The sequence below is a fragment of the Leptonotus elevatus genome, chromosome 15 (assembly GCF_054856555.1).
Source record: "Leptonotus elevatus isolate MCC_2025b chromosome 15, RoL_Lele_1.0, whole genome shotgun sequence".
Lineage (NCBI taxonomy): Eukaryota > Metazoa > Chordata > Actinopteri > Syngnathiformes > Syngnathidae > Leptonotus > Leptonotus elevatus.
In genome coordinates this window covers 8,522,112-8,544,172 of record NC_141253.1, presented here as the reverse complement: position 1 = coordinate 8,544,172, position 22,061 = coordinate 8,522,112, and the positions used below count along the sequence as shown (strand labels likewise).

Here is a 22,061-nt window from a genome sequence, read left to right as displayed (position 1 = left end):
CCAATATTTATCAGTTGTTTTACACTAAAAGACCCATTTCTTGACTCAAAGTTGGGTCAAATAGACCCTTAAGTCGATGATCGGGCCATTTTTGACCCACAGTTGGGTTATTTTTGACCCAACTGTTTTTAGAGTGTGTTAATCGATCAATAAAACCCACCCAGGCAGTGTATCAACACCTTTGTCATGACTTCATTGTTTGACAATGTCCAAGCAAATTTGGACGCTGGACCATCATGAGACAAACCCTCATAGGAGTTAGCTTAGTGCTAGTTAGCTGCTAATAGACACAAATGAATTTAAATGTTTACCAAGTGTACAGCAAAGAATCCTGGGGGTTCAAGTAAGCTATTCTTAACTTAAAAAATAAAAATAAAAAACACACCTTCCCATAGGTTGATGCGGCTGTCTTAGCGTGTCGACCGAATATATATACTCTTGATGTTTTCAAAAAAGTGAATAAATGACTTGGTAAAAGCACTTTGGACGATAAGGTGTTGTAGAAAAGAGCTATATAAGTGCAACTCCCTTTAGTAATATATTCCAATTGGATTATTTATTTTTTGCACTATGTCATGTTTTTCAGCAAAAAGACCATTTGTAACCTGTACGAATGGATTCAGTGATTAAATGGTCAATGGATATGCAAACACATATTTAGTGTACGAGTCCAGGCTCTAATAGATACAGTAGAACGCTAATGTTGACGGCTTTCCAGTTTCACACGGAATCAAATGAAACACTCTCTACCCCATTGAGCTACTATTCAGACATGCTATTTAAAGACTAAACCATATGTAGCTGGTAGAAGTGTTTAGGGGTATCGTACGATGACGAGCTGTGAATCCTGTCACGGTTGCAGTTACGCATGACTCAACTCCGTCTCTCAATCCAGCCCTTGTGCTGAGCTCTGCCACTAATCAGCAGAGCCTATGTGCGAGTGTGAGGGTGTACGCGTGTGGTTTACGTGCACTAGGTTCAAGAGAACATTAGAGAATGAAAAGTCTGTATGTACGTACTGTATGTGTGTTTCAGTGTTTGTGTGTATTCTGGGTTGTTAGACGTTCCCGTTTCTTGGCGTTCTGGAGTGGGGGAATGTGAACAATGCGCACATTGTATGGAGGGCAGAGTGGAACCGGGGGGGGGGGGGGTGAGGAGGGGGAGTACCATAGAGTAGCAGAGGGAGGGGGGAGGAAACACAAGGAGATTGACATACAAGCAGTGTGATATTCTGAGAGTAGTAGGTGGCAACATATGAGCAGGATGGAGACATTTTGGGGACTGTAATGGTGCGTTCGGAAGTCAATGACCAAGTTAAACATCTCCACTCTTAGGGATCAGTGAAAATGACTGAGCTGTAACATGCTTGCCAGGACAGTAGTCGACAATGTCTCTTTGTCAAGTAACACTGTGTACCAACCGATTGTATCTTACCCTAAATTTGTTTGAAAACATTGTCAGCATAGATTTCTTTCAATCATTTATAATTGATTTGCAAAAAAAACTAAACATCTTTAAAACTTCCCTTGAGGTGACAAAAGTAAGCAATAGACAACAAAGTGAAGAGTGAGGAGAAGCTATGAAAAGGGAGCACAAGGTGTTAGACCAACCAGAACAAAGGAAGGCAAACGGCTGAGGACCCATACAGGGAAAAAAGTCAATGAAAGATTGAAGACATATGTTCTCAGTTACACTTGTCATACTTATAGTATGTTATCCACTCGGTGACAACAAGACCCAGATGGAATTGACAGATTAGGCTCGCAGTCAAATGTTGATCTGCGACAGGATGCAAAGTAAACTTGAGCTACAGCTGACAAATTAGAAGACTTGATCCAGGTGTACCAAGTGCATCCCTCTCCTGGCTAGTTCACTCGTAAACTTTGTGATAATATTTGAAATGCAAACTTGCTGAATTGGAGCCAGTCTAAAAATAACGTATCTCTGCTCTACTTCACTCTCTTATAAATTTTACTACAGCTCTTACTCATGATTCCTTAGTTTCATTATTGTTAAAATAAGCCTCATAAACTCTGGATTTCTATAAAAACCCAATTTTCCCCTAAGTGGAGCCAAGGCTTCTGGAAGGTCTGGAATTTAGTTCTGATTAAAAAAAAAAAGTAAAAACAGTTTTGTAGAACATGGAGCACAAAGAGGTGGTTCATTTGCAGATTTTGCTGATTCAATTCTGCTGGGAAAAACTTCGAAAGAAAGTGAGGGCCTGACTCACAATCTGTCTTCGAGCTCATTCCAGGGGTGTGTGATGGGTCCGGGCTCACACGCTCTTCCACACAAACTCTGACACAACCAGGCTGAGCTAGCAACTAAGTCTCAGAGGGAGACAGCTTTTTAGCGCCCCAAGATCTTAGATAATAGAGGGATACTCCCAAAGGGGAGCATAGTATGAGCCTGGAAAACAAAAAACAAAACAAAACAAAAAACTTGCACATACAGACATTTACAACAGAGCTCAAGACTTGTACATGTAAGAGATGGGAAGGATAGATTTGAGGGGATGTGACAGAACCAGGCTGAACTAGCAGCCAAGTCTGCGAGCGCTCCGTAACGTAGATGACGTCACAAGGCAGGAATGCGGGATCCAACAAACCAGCTCAGTTTGCTTGGTATTAATTTAATTAATGTTAAGACAAACTTCAATTTTAAGTTGTTGCCTTGCAAAAATGAAGCAATCATAAGCACTAACAGAGTTGCCAGGTTGGAAAGATCCAACAGCAGTTGCCAATCTGACCTTGAAGACTAAGAAAAAGAAATCAAATGTTAACACAAACTCAATTTTAAGGATTGAGAAAAATACATCTTGGTAGTGGTGGGAACATCTTTCGTCATGCCCTGACATTTTGTCACTTTCCTAAACCATTTCCAATTTCTTGTACAAATAGCCATTATCACATTTTTCTTCTTTGTCTCTGGTTCCTTTCTGAGGTTACGCCACAGAAAAAACTAAGGTCCCATGAGATATGCTGGGGTCTTGTGAGAAATGCGTAGGTCTCGCATGACGTCGCGCACCATGACCTCTTGAACTGGGGTCTTGTGAGAAGCAGAAAAAAATGTTCCTCGACAATTTTTCATCCACTTTGCAATTGTACAAATTCACTGTAACAATTCCACTTCGTCGGACTTTGGATGCGCATGCTTTGAGAATTACCTCATGCAATTTGTGGGTGGTCCTTTCATTTTCGTTTGTCCGGCTCACATGCACGCACTTTCTCAACACACAGCCAGACCTTATCACACATTACTAACAAGCATGCAACGAGTGTGTCGACACACACTTGGGCGCACACAGTGAGCATTTTGTTCTCGGTCTTTGACACCTTGGGTTCAGACTATGCGCCGCTTCACTCACACTAAACACTTGAACATTCAGTTAAATTCACTGTGATTGTGTGAGTGTTTTAAGGGGAAAAATTACGACCCTGCAATCGTTGCACACACCCTTGGACACACAATGCCAGCATCTCTCACCACAGGCGCCAAGCGCGACTCAAAGTGGAAAGTGCACTTAGATGTCACTGCCACTTCCTCTTCCACTTTAATTCTGACAACTGGCCTGAGGCATCTAAAAGCTAACTGCTCCCTCCAGATACTTAATGGCCGTAACCCACAGATGACAAGTGGACGAGATGGGCTTTCATCTGCGGTGGTAGTTGTCGGAGACTCCGCCTCATTATGGATCTATCAGGCATTAGGGCTGCCGCTGTCACTCAGCCTTTCCTTTCAGTGCTTTTAATGGCCAAGCCGCGACTCCCTCTGTAGACACAAGTGCAATTTACAGGAAGGTTGGATTGTTTGCAAGTTAAGTTCCATTAAGTATCACAAATACAGATCGATATACAGTACCTTGTATTGTGAAGTGTTACGGTACAGTACAATACCAATATCCAACCTGTAGTACATATAATTTATCCTCCGAGTGTGACTGGTGTTAATTAAACAATTGTGTTAGTAGCATTTGTTAATTCATTGAATGAAATAGGATTTCACATCCATCCCAAACAAACTCCGCCGACAGAGCTCCCTGTTAGCCTAATCGGGAAATTGGACACATAAACAAACATGAATAACGTTTATTTCATTGATTAGAACTCCTTTACTATTATTGGTGGACTGCCATGCCTAACACACACCCGTTTTGGCTGAGGAATACTAGGATGCGGTATGCTGCCAACATTCCCAAGCAATATTGGTCAGTACTGTATTGTCTTTGGCTTGGATTAAAAGTGAGCTACATTGGAACTTTATAGTGCAATGTGGGCAAAAAAAATCAATCTAGGAATTGTGTTATGACCTTAAGCTACCCAGAAAACTGTTCAACCGTATGAGGTAACGTATCAGGAGCTTGAGAATTTCTGTTACTTTTGCAGTTAATATGCAACAAACAAGTACTGTATGAGTTCCATGCCTTTCAACATGGCCTCATTACCATGCCTTTTAATGAGCAAAGTATTTACAAAATGGAGTCCAGGGGGGCGGGGGCTGTACTTTTTGGTAACAGATGAGTGGAGTTTAAGAGAGGGGTGATTACCACAAATAAATGAACCTGTATCTTATATTTTCATTTGTCATATTATTTTTTAAACATTTGGAGAATGGAGATACATATTTTGTTGGTTAATGGTGCTCATTTGACCACATTGTAGTCTTATTTATTCATAAAAAACATTGTGGTCCCGGGATAATTAAAAGAGTCGAAGGACTTTATTTTTGTAGATGGGTATCTGCGCCTTGGTACAAATGTCAGGGGGTCACAATTTTTGTATGTGCGTTTGCCAATTGTCAGACCGGTCTTCGCCAAGTTGGGCGGGCCGGCACATCAGAAGGGAAGGTCCTTGACAGCTGGGATAATGGGATGAATTTCATTCCTAAGTATGTGAAGAGTGGGCATCAAACCCTCTGGATCATATTAGCGCAGCGCAGCCCTCCCTCTCGCAGATCTGCACTTGTCTGTGAAATTACCAACATCGGGTCTAACCAGCCTCCGTGCTGACATACGCCACGCAAGATTGATTCTGGCCACGGAAATAGAGCCTTTATATAGCTTTGCACATACACACAAAATGCACAAATCTTCCTGCGTCGTTTGTTTGTGTGTTCTGTGTGTGGGTTCACTCAAAGTGTCGTGTTACTGTTCCTTAGCTTTCTCAGTTTCTGAGTTGTTTGTTTTTACCCCAAAACCGGAACACTCATTAAACGGAACCAGATTGTGAGGGGGGTCAGTCTCATTCCACACACACACACACGGACAGCTGTAAACAACACTTGCTGTTCCAGAAATGTGTTACTTTGAAGACTATAGGTGTTCTGTGTTGCCGGTGCTTGAACATTTTTAACCTACTATTTAACATACACAGCTCAGTAAAGAAATGAAATGCATTTACTGGACACTCGTCTCAATTAGAAGGAGAAATATAATTTGATTATGAAAAGTTAAAAGGTTAATGTGGATGTGCATATTGAAATAGTATTTATATGAAATATAAATGGTGGTTGAGTCCACATTCACTCGACAACAGGGTTGTGTTTATACTGAACATGACCTTCGATGATATCTGTTGAAAGTTTAGGACGTCAAAGTAAAACGTGGCCATAGCCTCGGTATTATTCTTCATTCAACAGTTGACATTTTCATCTACGTCAAATCTGATTCCAAAACTACAATGTAACATATTTAGGCCAAATGTGTTTTTTCCCTTAGAACATTAAAAAAAAAGTAAATGGATTTATACTGTTAATTGTATTATGCGGAGGAGTTAAATTAAATTGTTGGGATATTAGGCAACATAACTGTGCATGTTTCATAAATTGCGTACTGTATGCCTCCTTGAAGTTCTCTCCTAGCAGCTCTTTGTCTTTACCTCTGTCTGATCTTGTTCCATTACACCATTCCTGAAAAATTCCAAACTGGTACAATTTAGAAAAATGCTGATGTTAAACATGCTTATGTAGTTTCTGGTGACGACATTATTACAAAAGTCAAAATGTGAAACTACACAAGGAATATTTGCAGCAAGCGGATACCTTATGTTCCAGGAATGTTGCCTGCCATTCACATATCATTTGTTCATGTTGTTTATTCCTTTATCATCATTCATCATTTTGATCACAAAGTACACATCGACTCCAGTTCTCTGTTTCCCATTGTGTCATATATTCTAGATGTTTGCATGTTCTGCAGTGACAACTTAAGTTTGTCTGTGTCCATTTTCCACTTGGGTTGGAACAATTGTACCACGAGTGACAATTTCCTACTGGCAAAAGCAGGTATGACGAGATACATTTTCCAGAAAAAGGTCAGCTGGGGCTCAGTCCAAGCATGTCAACCTTGATACTTTATGCTTGACATAAACCAATGGACCATTGAACAGCTTTGCCATCACCCTTCCATTGTAACTATTTAGGATGTACTCCTAGGAATGCAAAATGAAATTACAGTAAATGCTAGTGTTGTAGTCAAGACCACACCAACCGAGTGTATCGAGGCCGAGACAAGACCAACACATTTGGAGATAGAGACAAGACCAAGACTTTTGGAGGTCGAGACCGAGACGAGAGCATGACTTTTGGAGGTTGAGACAGAGAGGAAACAAAGACTTTTAGAGGTCTAGACCCAGACAAGACGAAGACTTTTGGAGTTCGAGACCGAGATGAGACCAAGACTTTTGGAGGTTGAGACTGAGACTAGAGCAAGACTTTTGGAGGTCGAGACCAGGACTGTATATACCAAAGAAAAATCACAAAACAAACAGTATCTTTCTTTTCATTACATTTGCAACAAATGATACAAAGAAAACTAATCTCAAATATAGGGGGTGTGGCACTCAAGGCGACACAGGGAAGGCAGCGACCAGTGAGAATTGCAAAATGCAGGTACTGGCATTTTGCAATTCTCACTGGTCACAGCAAGTACTGCCCTGGTCTCGACTGGTCTCGATCAAAAATCTCGAGTCCACCCTGTCCGGAACAAAAACAAGAACAAATGTATTCAATTCCGAGATGAAACCAAGATGGTTACAAAGTGGTCTCAAGGCCAGTCTCAAGAACAAGATCGATCTTGAGAACTACAACATAGAACTTTTGTTATCAAAATACTGCCCTCAGTCATGTTTGTCTCCCAATTGTTGCAACCAGACAAATGTCAAGAAGTAAATACAGGGAACTTGCGTTTTATTCCGTTGTTGTTCTTTAATCATCTTCAAACATTGCATTCAATGTGGTGTGTTTTGCCTTCATACTATATTAAAGCGGACATCCAAACTCTACAAGTTGAGTCAGCAACAGCTGGTACTATACATGAAAAGGAGCTTAACTTTATGGGTTTTCCCCCCTCAATGGTAAATATGCATTCGATTTATAGTTTCTATCCAATTCCCTTGACCAAAATATAGAGTCACGTTCTGGATTCAGAGTGCTGCATTATGGTAGTCCACTGCTCTACAGGCATATGTTAAATGCAGGGAACAAATTATATCTGACTCATAAGGTATCCTCTTCATTTCAGAAACTTCCAAACCACCATGGATGAGGAGCAGTGCTACTACGATGAGACAATTGCCTTCTTCTACAACAGCAGCGGCAAGTACCTAGCTAAAGACTGGAACACAGTCAGCCGCTTGGTGATGGGCCTCGGCATCACAGTCTGCATCTTCATCATGCTCGCCAACCTCCTGGTGATGATTGCCATCTATGTCAACCGGAGATTCCATTTCCCCATCTACTACCTGATGGCTAACTTGGCAGCCGCAGACTTCTTTGCTGGATTGGCCTATTTCTACTTGATGTTCAACACGGGACCAAACACGAGGCGCCTGACTGTTTCAACATGGCTTCTCCGGCAAGGTTTAATTGACACCAGTCTGACGGCCTCCGTGGCAAACCTCCTCGCTATAGCCATTGAACGCCACATCACAGTATTCCGCATGCAGCTGCACACACGCATGAGCAACCGTCGCGTGGTGGTTGTAATCGTCATCATCTGGACCATGTCTATAGTCATGGGAGCCATTCCAAGTGTGGGCTGGAATTGTATCTGTAGTATTAAATCATGCTCCAACATGGCACCACTTTACAGCAACTCCTACCTGGTCTTTTGGGCTGTCTTCAACCTGGTGACATTTGTTGTCATGGTGACGCTGTATGCCCACATCTTTGTCTATGTGCGCCAAAGGACAATGAGAATGTCACGTCACAGCTCCGGACCACGACGTAACAAAGACACAATGATGTCACTGCTGAAGACCGTGGCGATTGTGTTGGGTAAGCATCATCCTCCTGTTTATTCTGTCTGTCTACAGTATTTGGTTCTTTGCTAAAGATGAGTTTGATGGATTTTCTGGAGCAGTCGATGGGATTTTGAGGTGAATAAGAAGCACTTTGGAAGCAGTTCTATCTTGTACCAACATATTGCCCGAGGGCCTTCAAGGACCACATAAGTGGACCTGTTTTAAAAATAGCGCCCCAGTGATGGGAAATTGGTTTTAACTCTGACATATTCCATAGCATATGATTAACTCTCTCAGTGTACTGTATGTCTAACGCCATGCACACTGCACAGTATACAAGACCCGCTTTATATTCAATCACAGTTATGAATGACCACATTTCTATAGTTTGGCATTGTAAATTGCCAAAGCTGTGCTCTAATGATGCCTGGTTTATCTTCCAGCTGAGCGTTGTGTGAAGTCTGGCAGTTTTATGTCCAAGCATTCCATACAGATATGTCTCCACTTTGCAAGGTTGCAGGACTCTGCGATTGTTCAATAGTTTTTCAAAGTTTTTTTTGTCCCCAGTTTTTTCCAAATGTGTGTACCTACAGTTCTATAGCAACCACATTGAGAGAAAACTGGATGAAAGTGTGAATTGTGGGAAAAGTGCATGTTGGTACTTTGAAGCAGGATGTGTTGGTCCTAGACAAAACATACCAGAGGATTCTATGTGATTTGTCTCTGATGTGTGTGCTATCTCATCCTGTTGTCACAGACTACTAAAACTATGGGCAGAAGAAGATTCTTTGTTTAATACTGTAGGGATTGTGCTGCTAAGAAATCCGAATACCTATGTCACAATGAAAAGCTTTACGTACATATGTAAGGAAAATATGAAATCGCAAGAGATTCTCGCTTGACAAAGCAAACCCTGCTACAATCAGTGCTGTGAAAGTTCATTTTCTCCACAAACTATTTGAAGCTACCCTACTTATATGTAACGTTTCTCAAAAATCTCAAAACTGATGAATGACTTCATCTTAACACAGCTGAGACTGTTGAAAGGGAATTTTACAGAATACGCCCATCACATTACTCAATATCGGGAGCAGCCGGTACAGGGCTGGCACTGGGACAGCGTCAAAGCTTCTTAGATTTTCTTAATGACTTACTGATTCAAACCTATGTAGAACGTCTGACTGGGATTAGCATAACTATAATTTAAGAGAAAGACGAATAAAGTGGTGCAACTGCAAGGGTTTTCTTTTGACTAACACTGAAGTCTTTTGATTCACCCTGACAGTAAACTGCTCTTTTTGAGAAATAGTTTTCATTGCAATGATGTTTTTAAAACATTCATTCACATCTATTTGACTCTTTGGTTGTACTTGTAAGTGTTTTTTCCCCCCATGATAACCTAGCCAAAGTAGAACTAAAATGCTTTCAATCTTTAGAAGAGCTGTCAAACATTACTCTTGAATTCTGGATTTTGCTGATGTACACCTTTTGGGGGTTAAGGTTAAAATGCTGGACGGTATACCCCTCAGAGATGTCTTGTCATGCTTCTCCCATCTGTTGGCCAGATGATGGCTGTTTCCCTGCCAACCTCCCTGCTTGTTCCTTTCAGGATACTGTAAAGCCATCCATGACAGATTTCTGTCTCTGAAGCAATGAAAGAATGGGAAAGTATTGGGCCAAGTTGGTTTTGTGCATTTAAACACATGCGTAAGCATCGACATATGCTGCAACTGTGCCCTTTCACAGCTCTTTTGGCTTTATATAGAACTGTGGGACACCAGATCTGCTTCCTTCACATCAACTCTAATGCAGTTGTAATGTTGTCCAATGACGGGAACACAAAATCACTTGATTAGGTTAACCACAGACAGATGCGCTTGTATCCAATAGAGACATGCTTTCGCACACATTCATAATCAAGGGACAAGAGCAAATTTTGATACAACTGTATAAACAGCGCCTTGCAATTGGCTGGCAACCATTTCAGGGTGTACCCCGCCTACTGCCCAAAGCCAGCTGGGATAGGCTCCAGCGCCCCCCCCCCCCCCCCCCCCCGGCAACCCTTGTGAGGACAAGCGGTTAAGAAAATGGATGGATGGATAAGATGGATGTATGGATAAACAGCAGGGAAATGTGGAAATTTGCCAAAGCAGGATGAGTGCTTGGTGCAACAGCTTTCAGCACAAAGAGGCGTGGACATTTAGTCTCAGGTAACCAGATGTCTGTTGTAATACCAAGGCTGACCTGTAAGAGGCAACCTGGTGCCACAGGGCATCTAGACGACTATAAAATACAAAGAAGAAGAAAAAGAAACACATAGAAGATGAGGAGGTTTATCTGGTAATTACATTGCGGTTGTGGTCTTCTTGTCGTTTTTATTTTTGATGAATGAAATGTTATACAAACGGGCATCGAGAAATCCTCAAATTGTGTTACGCCCAATTCACACTGACTGCGGAACGGACCCGGTGCGTTTTCCGTACGGCATCCGCACGGACTGCAATTCACACCGCGTGTTGCGTGATCACAAGATTGCGATGGTTCATGCTGGAGAGTTGAGTTCACGCGATAACAACCGTGTATATAGAGTCCTATTGGTAAACAATAGCCACACTTGCCTATTGTCACATGGATATGCTTTTGGACATTATTTCTGGGACTTTTACCATGGCTTTTCTACCAAAAGTACGTTTTGTGTTTAAATTGTGTTATTTTGTCTTTTTTTTTATTTTATTCTGAGCTCGTTTTTTGTCTTAAATGTCTGACTCATGTCATGCTATGTAGTTAGCTAGCAAAAAATGAGTTCGCAAACAATTTTATTTTTGAAATATCCCGGATCTACCTTGATGCGCCTCCTCTTGACTTCCTTGTCCAGCTCATGTAATTTCTTCAGCTTCATGAAAATCGCATGCGCCGTCCGGAAAAAATAGAACGCTTGCGGAAACCTTCCACAGGTCTTTTCCACACCGCATACGCACTGCACTGCAGCTGGTGTGAATTGACACGCAGACTCGAATGCTTTCTATTCCTTGCGGCGGCCGTACGAAAGACGCACCGCGTCCGTTCCGCAGTCAGTGTGAATTGGGCGTTACCCCGTCGTAATTATGCACAGGACAGTGAGATGTCAAAAAGCTGCGAAAACACCTGTTTAAATGCCCAATGTGAAAAAAAGCTTATTTAAGGCTAGGTTTAGTCATTTCACTTGTGGCTCTCTGATGGACTTTCAGAGCACTTTATTTTATCACCAGTGCTTACTAATTGTGCACTTTTGCTCAAGTGCATTCAGCTGCTTGTCTTATAGCTGGGGTAAAAAGGGGGGGGGGGGGTTCTGAGTGACACCAACAGAAATAATTATTTTCATGTTTCTCCTCTGAGTCAACAACTCTACCCAACAAAAGCTTCATCCATGTGTGTGGTGTGTGCGTCAGGTGATGGCTCATCCAGAGAGGCCCTTCTGTGAATGGATTATCTGGATTGTTTTAGTGTTGGATGCATGATCCAATCATCAGACCATGTGGCGTGCCAACGCATACAGTACATTGCACAAGTGTATGAACACAAATGCCATGAAAGCTGTGACATTACTGTTGAAAGATCTTTTGAAGTGTGTCCACATGCTTACTGAAGGCAGAACCAATCAGACATGGTAAGAAGCCAACGTTTGCCATCCACTGTCAGAGTGGAAACATGCCTGGTATGCAGCTCACACTGTCACCTGTTAAATGTGTGTGCGCATGTATGTCTGTGGTTGAAGTGCTCATTGCAAGGAATTTCTGTTCACAGTGTGGCTTTTCTAATCAGGCACAATAGTGTCCTTATGGTTTGTGCTTAAGCATGCGTCAGTTGCTAATTTGCAGCACACTCTGTAATCTCCTCTGAAATGTATCATTAACGGCTTCCCCAACCAATTTCACTCTTTTTTTGCTTCATTTTATTTCATTTTTTTATAGAAACACAGTAATCCTGCAACTTGTGAGCTGTTATTTACTACTGAAATATCCTCAGCATATTGCAGGGAATTCCCGTTCACCGTGCGGCTTTTTTAATCAGGCAAAATAGTGTCATTATGGTTTTGGTTTAAGCGTGTGTAAATTGCTAATTTGCGAATATAAACTATAATTTCCTTTGAAATATATCATTAACGGCTTCCCCAACCAATTTCACTCATATTTTCAGCTTTGCTTCATTTTTGTAGAAACACGGTAATCCTGCAACTTGTGAGCTATTCTTTACTACTGAAATATCTGAAAGTATTACAGAGCTTTATTGGGATTAATTTGGTGAATGAAAACTGTAATTATCCTGTGATGCCACAAAAACACCTCTAATATGAAAAAAAAAATTCAAGCTTCAATTACATTCAGAAAATGTACAACAACTCTATAATTTGCAAGGAGAGCACTACACAAAATATACAAATTTTTTAGCGTAATTAATCACATGACATGAAATAGTTAACTCACAATTAATCACAAATTTTATATCTGTTCTAAATGTATAATAAAATGTAAATTTCCCCCCTTAAGTGTTCATATTCTTGTTAACATAAAAGTGGACAAAAATTATTAAATTAATTGGAATATGGCTGAATCTTTTAGTCATTGATACAGTAATTTCATTTGAAATTGATTTGTGTTGGTCATATTTCTGCCACTAGATAGCATAATTGCATTTGGAAGACGGTGACGGCTCGGTGCATTTTTCTTTTTATATTAAGAGCTACCTAATCTTTAACATGAAGTAATTTGTGAAATTGTGCACATTTTTAAAATTGTAAAATACAAACAGATCACATTTCATGACCATTTTTGAAGAAATTCCAGGTTTACGTACTTTTTCTTGGAAAAAGAAGAAGAAGAAAAGAAAATCAAGTAAACACCAATGGGTTTTCCACTAAATTGACAAATCAGCAAGACAGCAGACTAATGTCAGATTAGATTTATTTGATAAAAAAAAAAAAAAGCCAAATAAAGCTTTATGTAGAATGTGATTCAACTTGAACTTTAACATTTCTTGTCGTTTACCCAGCCAAGAAATGAAAATGGTTAATGACGCTGAAGTCAACGGTCAAATCAGTATGCGAGCACTGGAGCGCTTTTCAATTTCGGACCTTTAAATATTCAAAGCTTCACGTACACATTATATCTGCTTTTGAGTGATCGGGTAGCTGAGGTCAAAGCCAGCTGAATAAATATCTGCAAGCATTGGCTGCAAATTCTCTGCGTACGCAGTACGTAATATTGATTTCATTTCATAACATACGAACCTCAAGAAAAATCTAAGGCATTGACAACCAATCCTATTTTAGACATTTTATGGTGTTTTTGTTACAATAGAGCAGAAACATTATTACCATTTCAAAGAAGTCACTGTTGTTCCAGTCTTAGGCAAGCTTATCTAAGCATTAGCTCACCATACTCACACCACCAGCCGGTTTAACAATCATGCTGAAAATGTTGCCAACCTTTGTGATTGTATCTAATCTACAGTGTGTATGTGTGGAAGTAGTGATGTGGAGAAATGCAGAGGAAAAATAAATCTTTCTTGGGGACAAACGGGAAACCGCGGAGCCATTTCAGAAGTATACATGAAGTAATGGTTTCTGCTGACTGCTTTATTTCAATGGCATCACGGTCACGACCTCGGATGATTACTGGCTTAGGAAATCACAGAATGAGATAAACACAGAAAGAGAGCGCTACAGGGGAAGGACCGAAAGATTTAAAGAGGGGAAAAAAACAAATAGCTGGAAGTGAGGCATGACCAAGTTCGGCCAAGGTTAAGTGAACGTTTTAAAGAGAGAGAGAGATGCTGACACTTAATGTGTACAATAGAAAATTGTGAAACTATTGAAGACAGAAGAAAAACATACAGCTATTTTCATGGAGAGATTGATGAGGGGAAAATAACATTGGAGACACATGATAAATTATATCTTTGAGAAAAATAGCCATGAGGTCGATCATAAAAATCCAAGACTGATAACTACTGATACTGATGTTCAAATCTTGCACGCAAATGCAACAAAGAAACATTGACATGCAGCCACAATTAAAAAAATTATTCCAAATACTTGTTAGTACACTCACTCAAATCCAGTTTTATAATAATTTTTAGGATCATGCATGGATTAATATATGCTACAACAACGGAAGCATGGAATTACCAATGTGGAGTAAACAGATCTGACTGGGCTTTGTCATTTGAATGTCCTGATAAAGTCGTTTGAACGTATTAGTAATACAGAGGCTAAATGCTAAAAATATTTTAAAAAAATTATCCCATAATGCCACGGGTATTGACTTGCGCATGCGTAATTGTGGCATTACCTTGTGGCATATTGGGATAGTACCTTGTGGCATCATGCGGAAAAAATACTACGTTTCTAGTATTTGGCCTACATTTTACCAATAGGTTCAAACGACTTTATCAAGACGTTTGAATAACATTATAAAGCCCAGTCAAAACTGTTTAGTCCACATTGGCAGTTCCTGTGACAATTACGAACATTTCAGACAAAAAACACAGTGCTAAGTGTGAATCTCAAAAGGCAGAGCAGATATGAAAGGCAAAGTACAAATGAAAATAGCTCAACAAGCTAGCTAAGTAAGGATATTAAAAGGCAGAGCATACTGTACACCGAAATTCAAGGGCTAATGCAAGGGAACATCAAGGAATCGGGAGTGACATTCTGGTTACACAGAGGTTGTAACCAGTGGTGAGGCTGAGAATAATCAAAAACATCTGCTCACCTGCAGCCACGCCCAGAACCAAAGTGTCATCAAAGTCAACCGAAAAGTTGATGACATCAAGAACACCAACAACTCTGAGGCCAAGCAGTAAACAAAATGGATGGACGGATGGATGATATTTCGTGACGTTCATCAACAAGGGTTGTTCAAAGACATTTTCACCATTTTTGTCTTGCATGACACTTAATTCGTCCCAAACAGACAGCAATTGAGAAAGAGGCAGAGTTCTGAATTTAAAACAGAGGGAACAGTTTGGTTACAGACTCATTATATAACAATGGTCATAACAATATGTGACTGAGGTCTTCATCTCTGGTAAGAACAAAAAAATAAAATGTGGACTATCCAGATGTTTCCACATGAATTTTAAGTTTTTAAGTTATATTGCATCAGTTAATGATTATATAAAAAATCCTGGCGCGTGTTCGGCTGCACACATGTTTATCTTGTGCCCATGTGTAAAAGGATTTGATCCATTTGATTGATTTATTTTTTATTCTTTTGGAAGCCTTAATAGTCTTGAAAATAAACACTTTCAGAATAACCACATAGTAAGATACTAAGCCCAAATTGTGTTCAGTATCTGATTTTCCAAATCCTACTTGAGTGAATGTTTAATGATAAATTTTTAACTGACAACACTAAAATTAAATTACCCTGATTCATCAATCATCAATCCAAGTGATCTGATTCAGCCATGACTAAGTACTTGATTTATATGAGAGCTGCAATTAAACAATGCCAAGTGCAATGTCCCTGTCTGTATTGGTTAATTTCACCAAGCCAGACAAGACCTGGAAAATTTCAAAACTGTTTTCCAGACATTTCCAGATTTTCCAGTCACTGCTGAGGAGCTGTGTTTATTTACATTTCGCCACAGACTGCTGTGCTTCTCCACTTTCTTTCCCATGTATTTGACAGTTTCTAACAGTGACAAGGCAACGGGGTTCACTTTGGTCGGCCAAAAAACATATTCTTTTCCTCCATCCACAAAAAAAAAACGGCTTTTGGGGAATATGCCGTAATAGTAAGGTCGATTTCTGAGACTGGCGTGTATGGCCAATTTCTGTCATTATCTTTGTGAAGATGGGTTGAATATTAGTAGCTAAATTTTCCTGGATTTACAACGGAAATGAAAGATGTTCATAAGAGAGATGCAGACTCTTTGCTTGGAGACTTGACATTGATGACGCGAAATTGTCCGTAGGTGTATATATGAGTCTAACTGAAAATTATTGAGCACTCTCAGGGCCGAATCCACTAAAGAATAGTGGTGGGCGGATTGATCCAAATATCAATACTATCGATCCCAAGTCATTATCGATATCGGGTCGATACTGGCACTATAATATCGATCAAGTAGTTTAATTTCAGTTTGGCTGTTTTATGCACTGCTACGGTTTGGTCGAACAGATGACAGGTATGTCACAGTAGCCACAGGCAGACTTGACATACTAGCTGGGTGTGTATCTTGTGCCAAGGCTTGTCGGGATCAGAGGAGGATGTTGAAACAAATGTTTCAGATAGCTAAGACATTCTGGAAAATGAACAAACTCCAAAGAGTCAGCCTGCATTGCTGGGAAGTGAGGTCAAGCCTTTTCGCCGCAGCTGCTAACAGATAACAGGCTTGCCCATCAAGCAGCCTTCTGTCGTCATATGTCGTCAATACTTTTTTTGTGCTGCCGTCTCCAGGGGTTAATGTGCTGGAGTTTAGTCGTAGTTCGGACAAATGGCCTCTGTTGACTTAATTCACTGCCTCTTGACCTTGCCATTCATGAAGAATGACTCAGAGGCCACTGCTCTGCGCGTAAGTGTGAACGTGAGTGTGAATGGTTGCTTGTTCGTATGTGTCCTACGATTGACTGGCCAGGATGTACCTCGCCTCGCTTTGGATTAACTTCAGCTCACCCATGGCCTGGTATAGAAAAATGAATGGATTTTTTGCTTTCAAAGTAACTCAGCAGTTTTTGCGGATATGTAATCTGTGTGGCCCCGTTTCAAACCAATCTTTACTGTGTCTCTACAGGTGCATTCATCATCTGCTGGACCCCGGGTCTTGTCATCCTTCTTCTTGACGTCTTTTGCGCCAACTGCAACGTCCTCACCTACGAAAAGTTCTTCCTACTTCTCGCCGAGTTCAACTCCGCCATGAACCCCATCATCTACTCCTACCGTGATAAAGAGATGAGCGCCACTTTTAGGCAGATCCTGTGCTGCCAGCGGCAGGAGAACGTCAACGGGACGGCAGCGGAGGGGTCTGACCGATCGGCGTCGTCCATCAACCACGCGGTGCTCAGCGGCGGCATGCATCACCATCACAACAATGAACACTCAGTGGTATAAAGGGTCGAGGTGAATGGCTGAACTCTATGAGAGATAATGACTGGGATAAGGTGAGAGGCTATACGAGAAGGTCATGCGACTCCAAATATGGTGTGAAGACACGATCTCATGTGGAAGGAAAATGGGACGCTTTAGTATTGGATCAATGGAGAAGACTAATTATGAAGGATGATGAGCGATCAGACATCCTCAATGACTCTGAAATGCTGTTAGTATTTTGGTTTGTGACATCTTTTTTATTTTGTGGTAAATGTGTTGCTATTGGCAATGCTAATACAAACTATTGTGTCTGTGAAACAACGATAATGCCAGTATAACATACGCCCTCTCTCCAGTTTACTCTAACTTTGTATTCCAGTTACATACCAAGCAAAAATGCGAATGAAGATTACACAAAACACATTTAACACACTTGAAAAATGGAGTGGAGGTAGGTTTACTAGATGTCTTTAAGCCGGGACAGTGCCGGTTTATTTCGCCAGCGTTTTGTCTCAATTTTACACAGATCCATTTTTCCCCCCCTCGTCCAGTCAGTAAGCCAATTGTTAGGGCCATGTGTATGCCAATCACACAGTTGTCAATAAACCAATAAAAAAAAAATGTAACTGTTAAATTCCTTCTTATTTACTTTCACGTTCACATTCACGTTCTCATTCGTAGTTAATCGCTACCAGGCGTGTTTTGGTCATACCGGAACAGCGGAACTAGAACTACTTTCTGCTTCCTTGTCTAGGAATCATGGGAAATGTTGTCTTACTAGCCTAATCCTGCAGTCACCGGTACAAAGGTGGCAGATCCCGTTCCAGAAAGTAAAAACCCTGCCACAGTTTGTCTTTAGCCCCAGGTGGTAGCTAGCGAGCTCCCTAGCTAGCTCCCCGGGTGCTTGTTACCTGCTAGGGGCGCTAGCTAGCTAACTAACTAGCACAAAGGCTAAAGCCAAACTGTAGCATGTTTTTTACTTTCTGGACCTGGATTTGCCACCTCTGCTGCGCTCAAACCCAAAGCAAGCTGCAGCTTTTGTGGCGGCATATTTCCAGGGTTTTCATTATATCATCCGTATGTTATGAAGCTTTAGCCTATCTCTGCGAAACAATAACACTGAAGATTACTTCAGCGATTGTTGACTCACCTTTTGGATTGTAATAAGACTGTTTTCTTATGTTGATTTTCATTGACTATTAGGCTTAATTTGCCACGCAATGTGAAATTGCAAGCAGCTAATCTTATACAAGAATAACTTACATCAAATTTAGGAATCTCAAACTCAGTGATAACAGAGTTATATTGAAGAATCTTTTGAATACCAAGGAGCATCCCAAAATGATCAACTGAACGGCTTCAGGCTGTCAGCCAACCTAAATACATGAAGGAGTCAAATAGTTGCAAGAAATCCCAACTTGTTTATTTCCCTTCTAAGGCAAGACCTTACCAAAGAAGGGGAGGAGGTTGTTTAGCAGTTTACCACATGCAGGCTAACACCCACAACGTTATACAGAGAGAAGGTGAAGGTCATCTTATTAGTGTTGTCTTAGCCGACAGCATATTGTGACATGAAATGTGATGACCTGTGTGCCTGTTGGTGTTTTATCTTTTGTTTTTGTGTCCATGAATCGTAAAAAGAGGCCTGAGGTCACATTAGTGCAAATCAGTAAAAGTGTCTTATTGTCAGTGAGATGAATGTACCTGTAGTAATTCTATGAATGCCTTAAAGTTTGAAACTCACAGTAGCCCGCAGCCTGTCTGTTCTGATGTTTAATTTCCATTTTATTGAAATCCTTTTATTAGGGAAAAGGTCACTCTTATGAGATCACAGCTTGGCTTTAGAAAGCAGCAGGGCTGAGCTGTGCTAACTTATCCCTTTTGACCCCAGATTGAATGTTACACAGCAGTATTGTCAAAGTTGAAGTTTGAAATACTAAGATGCATAAGCTATGCGTTTTACTTTATGAAATGATTGAAGTGATGGTAAGGTTGATCTTTACTGTTCCATTTAAGTGTTTACTATTCTACGGCATTTCTACGGTTACTTAACAACTTAAATCATGTTTGGATTAAAAAGCCATATTTATACCAACAAGTAGCCTACAGTTTTGTTCATTTAGCCGGGATGCAACTAGCGTTTCCACTGCACGGTCTGACGCCCAATTAACACTGACTTTGTAACGGACGCGGTGCGTACGAATGCCGTACGGACGCTGCAAGAATAGAAAGCATTTGAGTCAATTCACACCAGCTGCAGCTACAATTACACGAGCCGGACAGGAAGTCAAGCGTCTGCATCAAGGTAGATCCGGTATATTTCAAAATAAAACCGTTTGCGAACTCATTTATTGGGGGAGGGAAGCTAGCTAACTACATAGCATGACATGAGTCGAACATTTAAGAGAAAAAAAGCGAGCTCCGAATAAATAAAAAAATTACAAACACAAAACGTACTTACCCATGGTGGAAGAGCCATGGTAGAAGTCCCAGAAATAATGTCCAAAAGCATATTGATGTGACAATAGGCAAGTGTGGCTATTGTGAACCCAACTCTCCAGCGTGAACCCCCATGATCTTGTGGTCTGGCGGGTGCAGATTTCCGGACACGGACAGCTCATGCAACGCGCGCGGTGTGAATTGCAGTCCGTGCGGATGCCGTACGGAAAACGCACCGCGTCCGTTCCGCAGTCAGTGTGAATTGGGCGTAAGGCATGACGTAGTTATATAAACATAAGTAAATTACGCGACATAATATCATTTTGACCAATCAATGAAGAGCAGTGTTTATACGTCGTCATTTTGTAAACGTACCAAAATGTATCACCGCGAGTGCTTGAACGAAGGATTTCCAAAAATGGGTAAATTTCCTACTAATTGATATGTACTTTTGTATGAATTCCTTCTAAATTAGTGTGAAAACTTGCCTGCTTTTTGTTTTGTCCTATTTCATTTCATAAGCATTAAAGGGTTCCATATTCTTTCCGATTTGTGGCTAAAAAGGTGCCAGTAAGTTTAACTGGCTCACTCAACAAAGTGAACAGAAGCTGTGGTCTGTATAGAACGATTGCAGTGTTCTCTTTTTTAGCATCGGTGGCCTGAGTCTGAGTCGTGTGGCCTGAAGCAACTTCACTGACAGCTGATTGATGGATTTGTATTTGTCATTTGGCTGTCTCTACACTGTAAAAAAAAAAAAAAAAAAGACAAGGCATAGTTTCATTAAATCTTGCTCAATATATTTAGAGGTGTGCCTGAGAGTGTCCTATGTAATATAACTATTTACTTGCTCTAAATTATTGCAGTTTCCCTGAACATAACATGGCTTTCACTAAATATCAGTAGCCTCTCATTATCCCCATTTGTAATGTGTTTTAGTGTGTCTTTCCTAGAAGTGGTCTGCATGGAAACCAGTCAGCAAGAGTGAAGTTGTTTACTGTCGTGTTTTTATGGCTGAAGTCATCGTTAAATTTGTAGTTGCAAACACGGTTTCCAACTAAACTGCATTTTCATCACTATTTATTCTTCCCGTTGTATTTCAAATATATTGTGTAAGTGCAGTCATAAATACAGCATATGGCAAGATATAAAGGTTTTGTTTGTGTGTTTGGATTCATGTTGCACAGATGGATCAACTGTTTGAATCTTGTATCTGGGTCCAAGTGCAAGCCTGTCTTTTTTTTCTTTTCTTTTTTTTTACCGTGTTGAGGCATTTTAAAACACTTTATAGGTCACTCCCTGTTACTCTCACAACAACAACAAATGCCACCTTTAATGATTCTACTGTTACTATTCTACCACATCAAATCTTTGTTGTTTCATTGATTCAAATTGTGCCCCCCTGGACCCAACCCTCCATATTTGTCGTCCGTTTATGAACAAAATATTCCAGATATATAGTCGATGATGGTGTTAGAGTTCAGTGGATCAGTGTGTGTATACAAGTGTAAAGTATATATGTACATATGTGTGTATATAAAATATATTATTCAAATTGAATCACCAAAGGGATTGTGCTTTTATGTGTACATTTGAACTGCTATGTCCTGTCCAAAAGTACTGTAGGAGGTTTTGTGCCTTGATCTCTTTTGTCATTAATTTCCTGTAGATGCTCTTGGAGTTATTAACTTGCTTTACTTTCTGCTTTCTACAGCCTTAAAATTGCTTTACTACATACAACCAATGCAAAAATATGCCTTTGAGAAGCACCTTTATGATTTGTTTAACAACCTGGTGACTGTTCACTGAACTGCACACTTGGCATTTGTAAGGGTGTGCTGTACTTTTTGCCGTTAATCCCGCCCCCACAATGATTATACTGTCTGTTCCAACATCAAATAATTTCCAAAAAATGTCTCAAGACAAATAATTGCAGAAAAACATGAAAAAATAGCACACTTTCCATGCATACTCTTCCCTATAGGTTCGAATATAAGTGGATGTCAAGTGGCGTTATCGCAGCAAAAATAAAGTGAGGAAAGAAATTGTTAGTTTGTATTTTTTGTATTTATTTTTTTGTGGTCACTGACACATTTTTTCTATACTGCTTATCCTCTGAGGGTTTGTTCTGTTGGTTTTGTTTTTATTTGTTCATTTTTTTCCTTTCAGACAATCATTGAAACAATTTACAACATTACATTTTCACATACAATCGCACCCGAAGAGAAAAAGGGCTGACGGGATGAAGCCGATTGTGGGTGCAGCTGGAGCCAATCTCATTTGATTTTGGCAGCGAGGTGGGGTAGACCCT

General features: G+C 40.4%; 1 protein-coding gene across 3 annotated transcripts in view; it reads left to right on the top strand.

Moving 5' to 3' along the window:
- Positions 1–21,310, top strand: part of lpar1 (lysophosphatidic acid receptor 1) — a 30,270-nt gene extending 8,960 nt beyond the window's left edge. For all 3 annotated transcript variants that reach the window (XM_086096685.1, XM_086096686.1, XM_086096684.1), the window contains 2 exons: positions 7,520–8,274; positions 17,019–21,310. In XM_086096685.1, the coding sequence (XP_085952811.1) occupies positions 7,536–8,274; positions 17,019–17,335 (1,056 nt within the window). In that variant the 5' untranslated portion in view covers positions 7,520–7,535 and the 3' untranslated portion in view covers positions 17,336–21,310. The remainder of the gene's footprint in view (positions 1–7,519; positions 8,275–17,018) is intronic.
- The last annotated feature ends 751 nt before the right edge of the window (positions 21,311–22,061 follow it).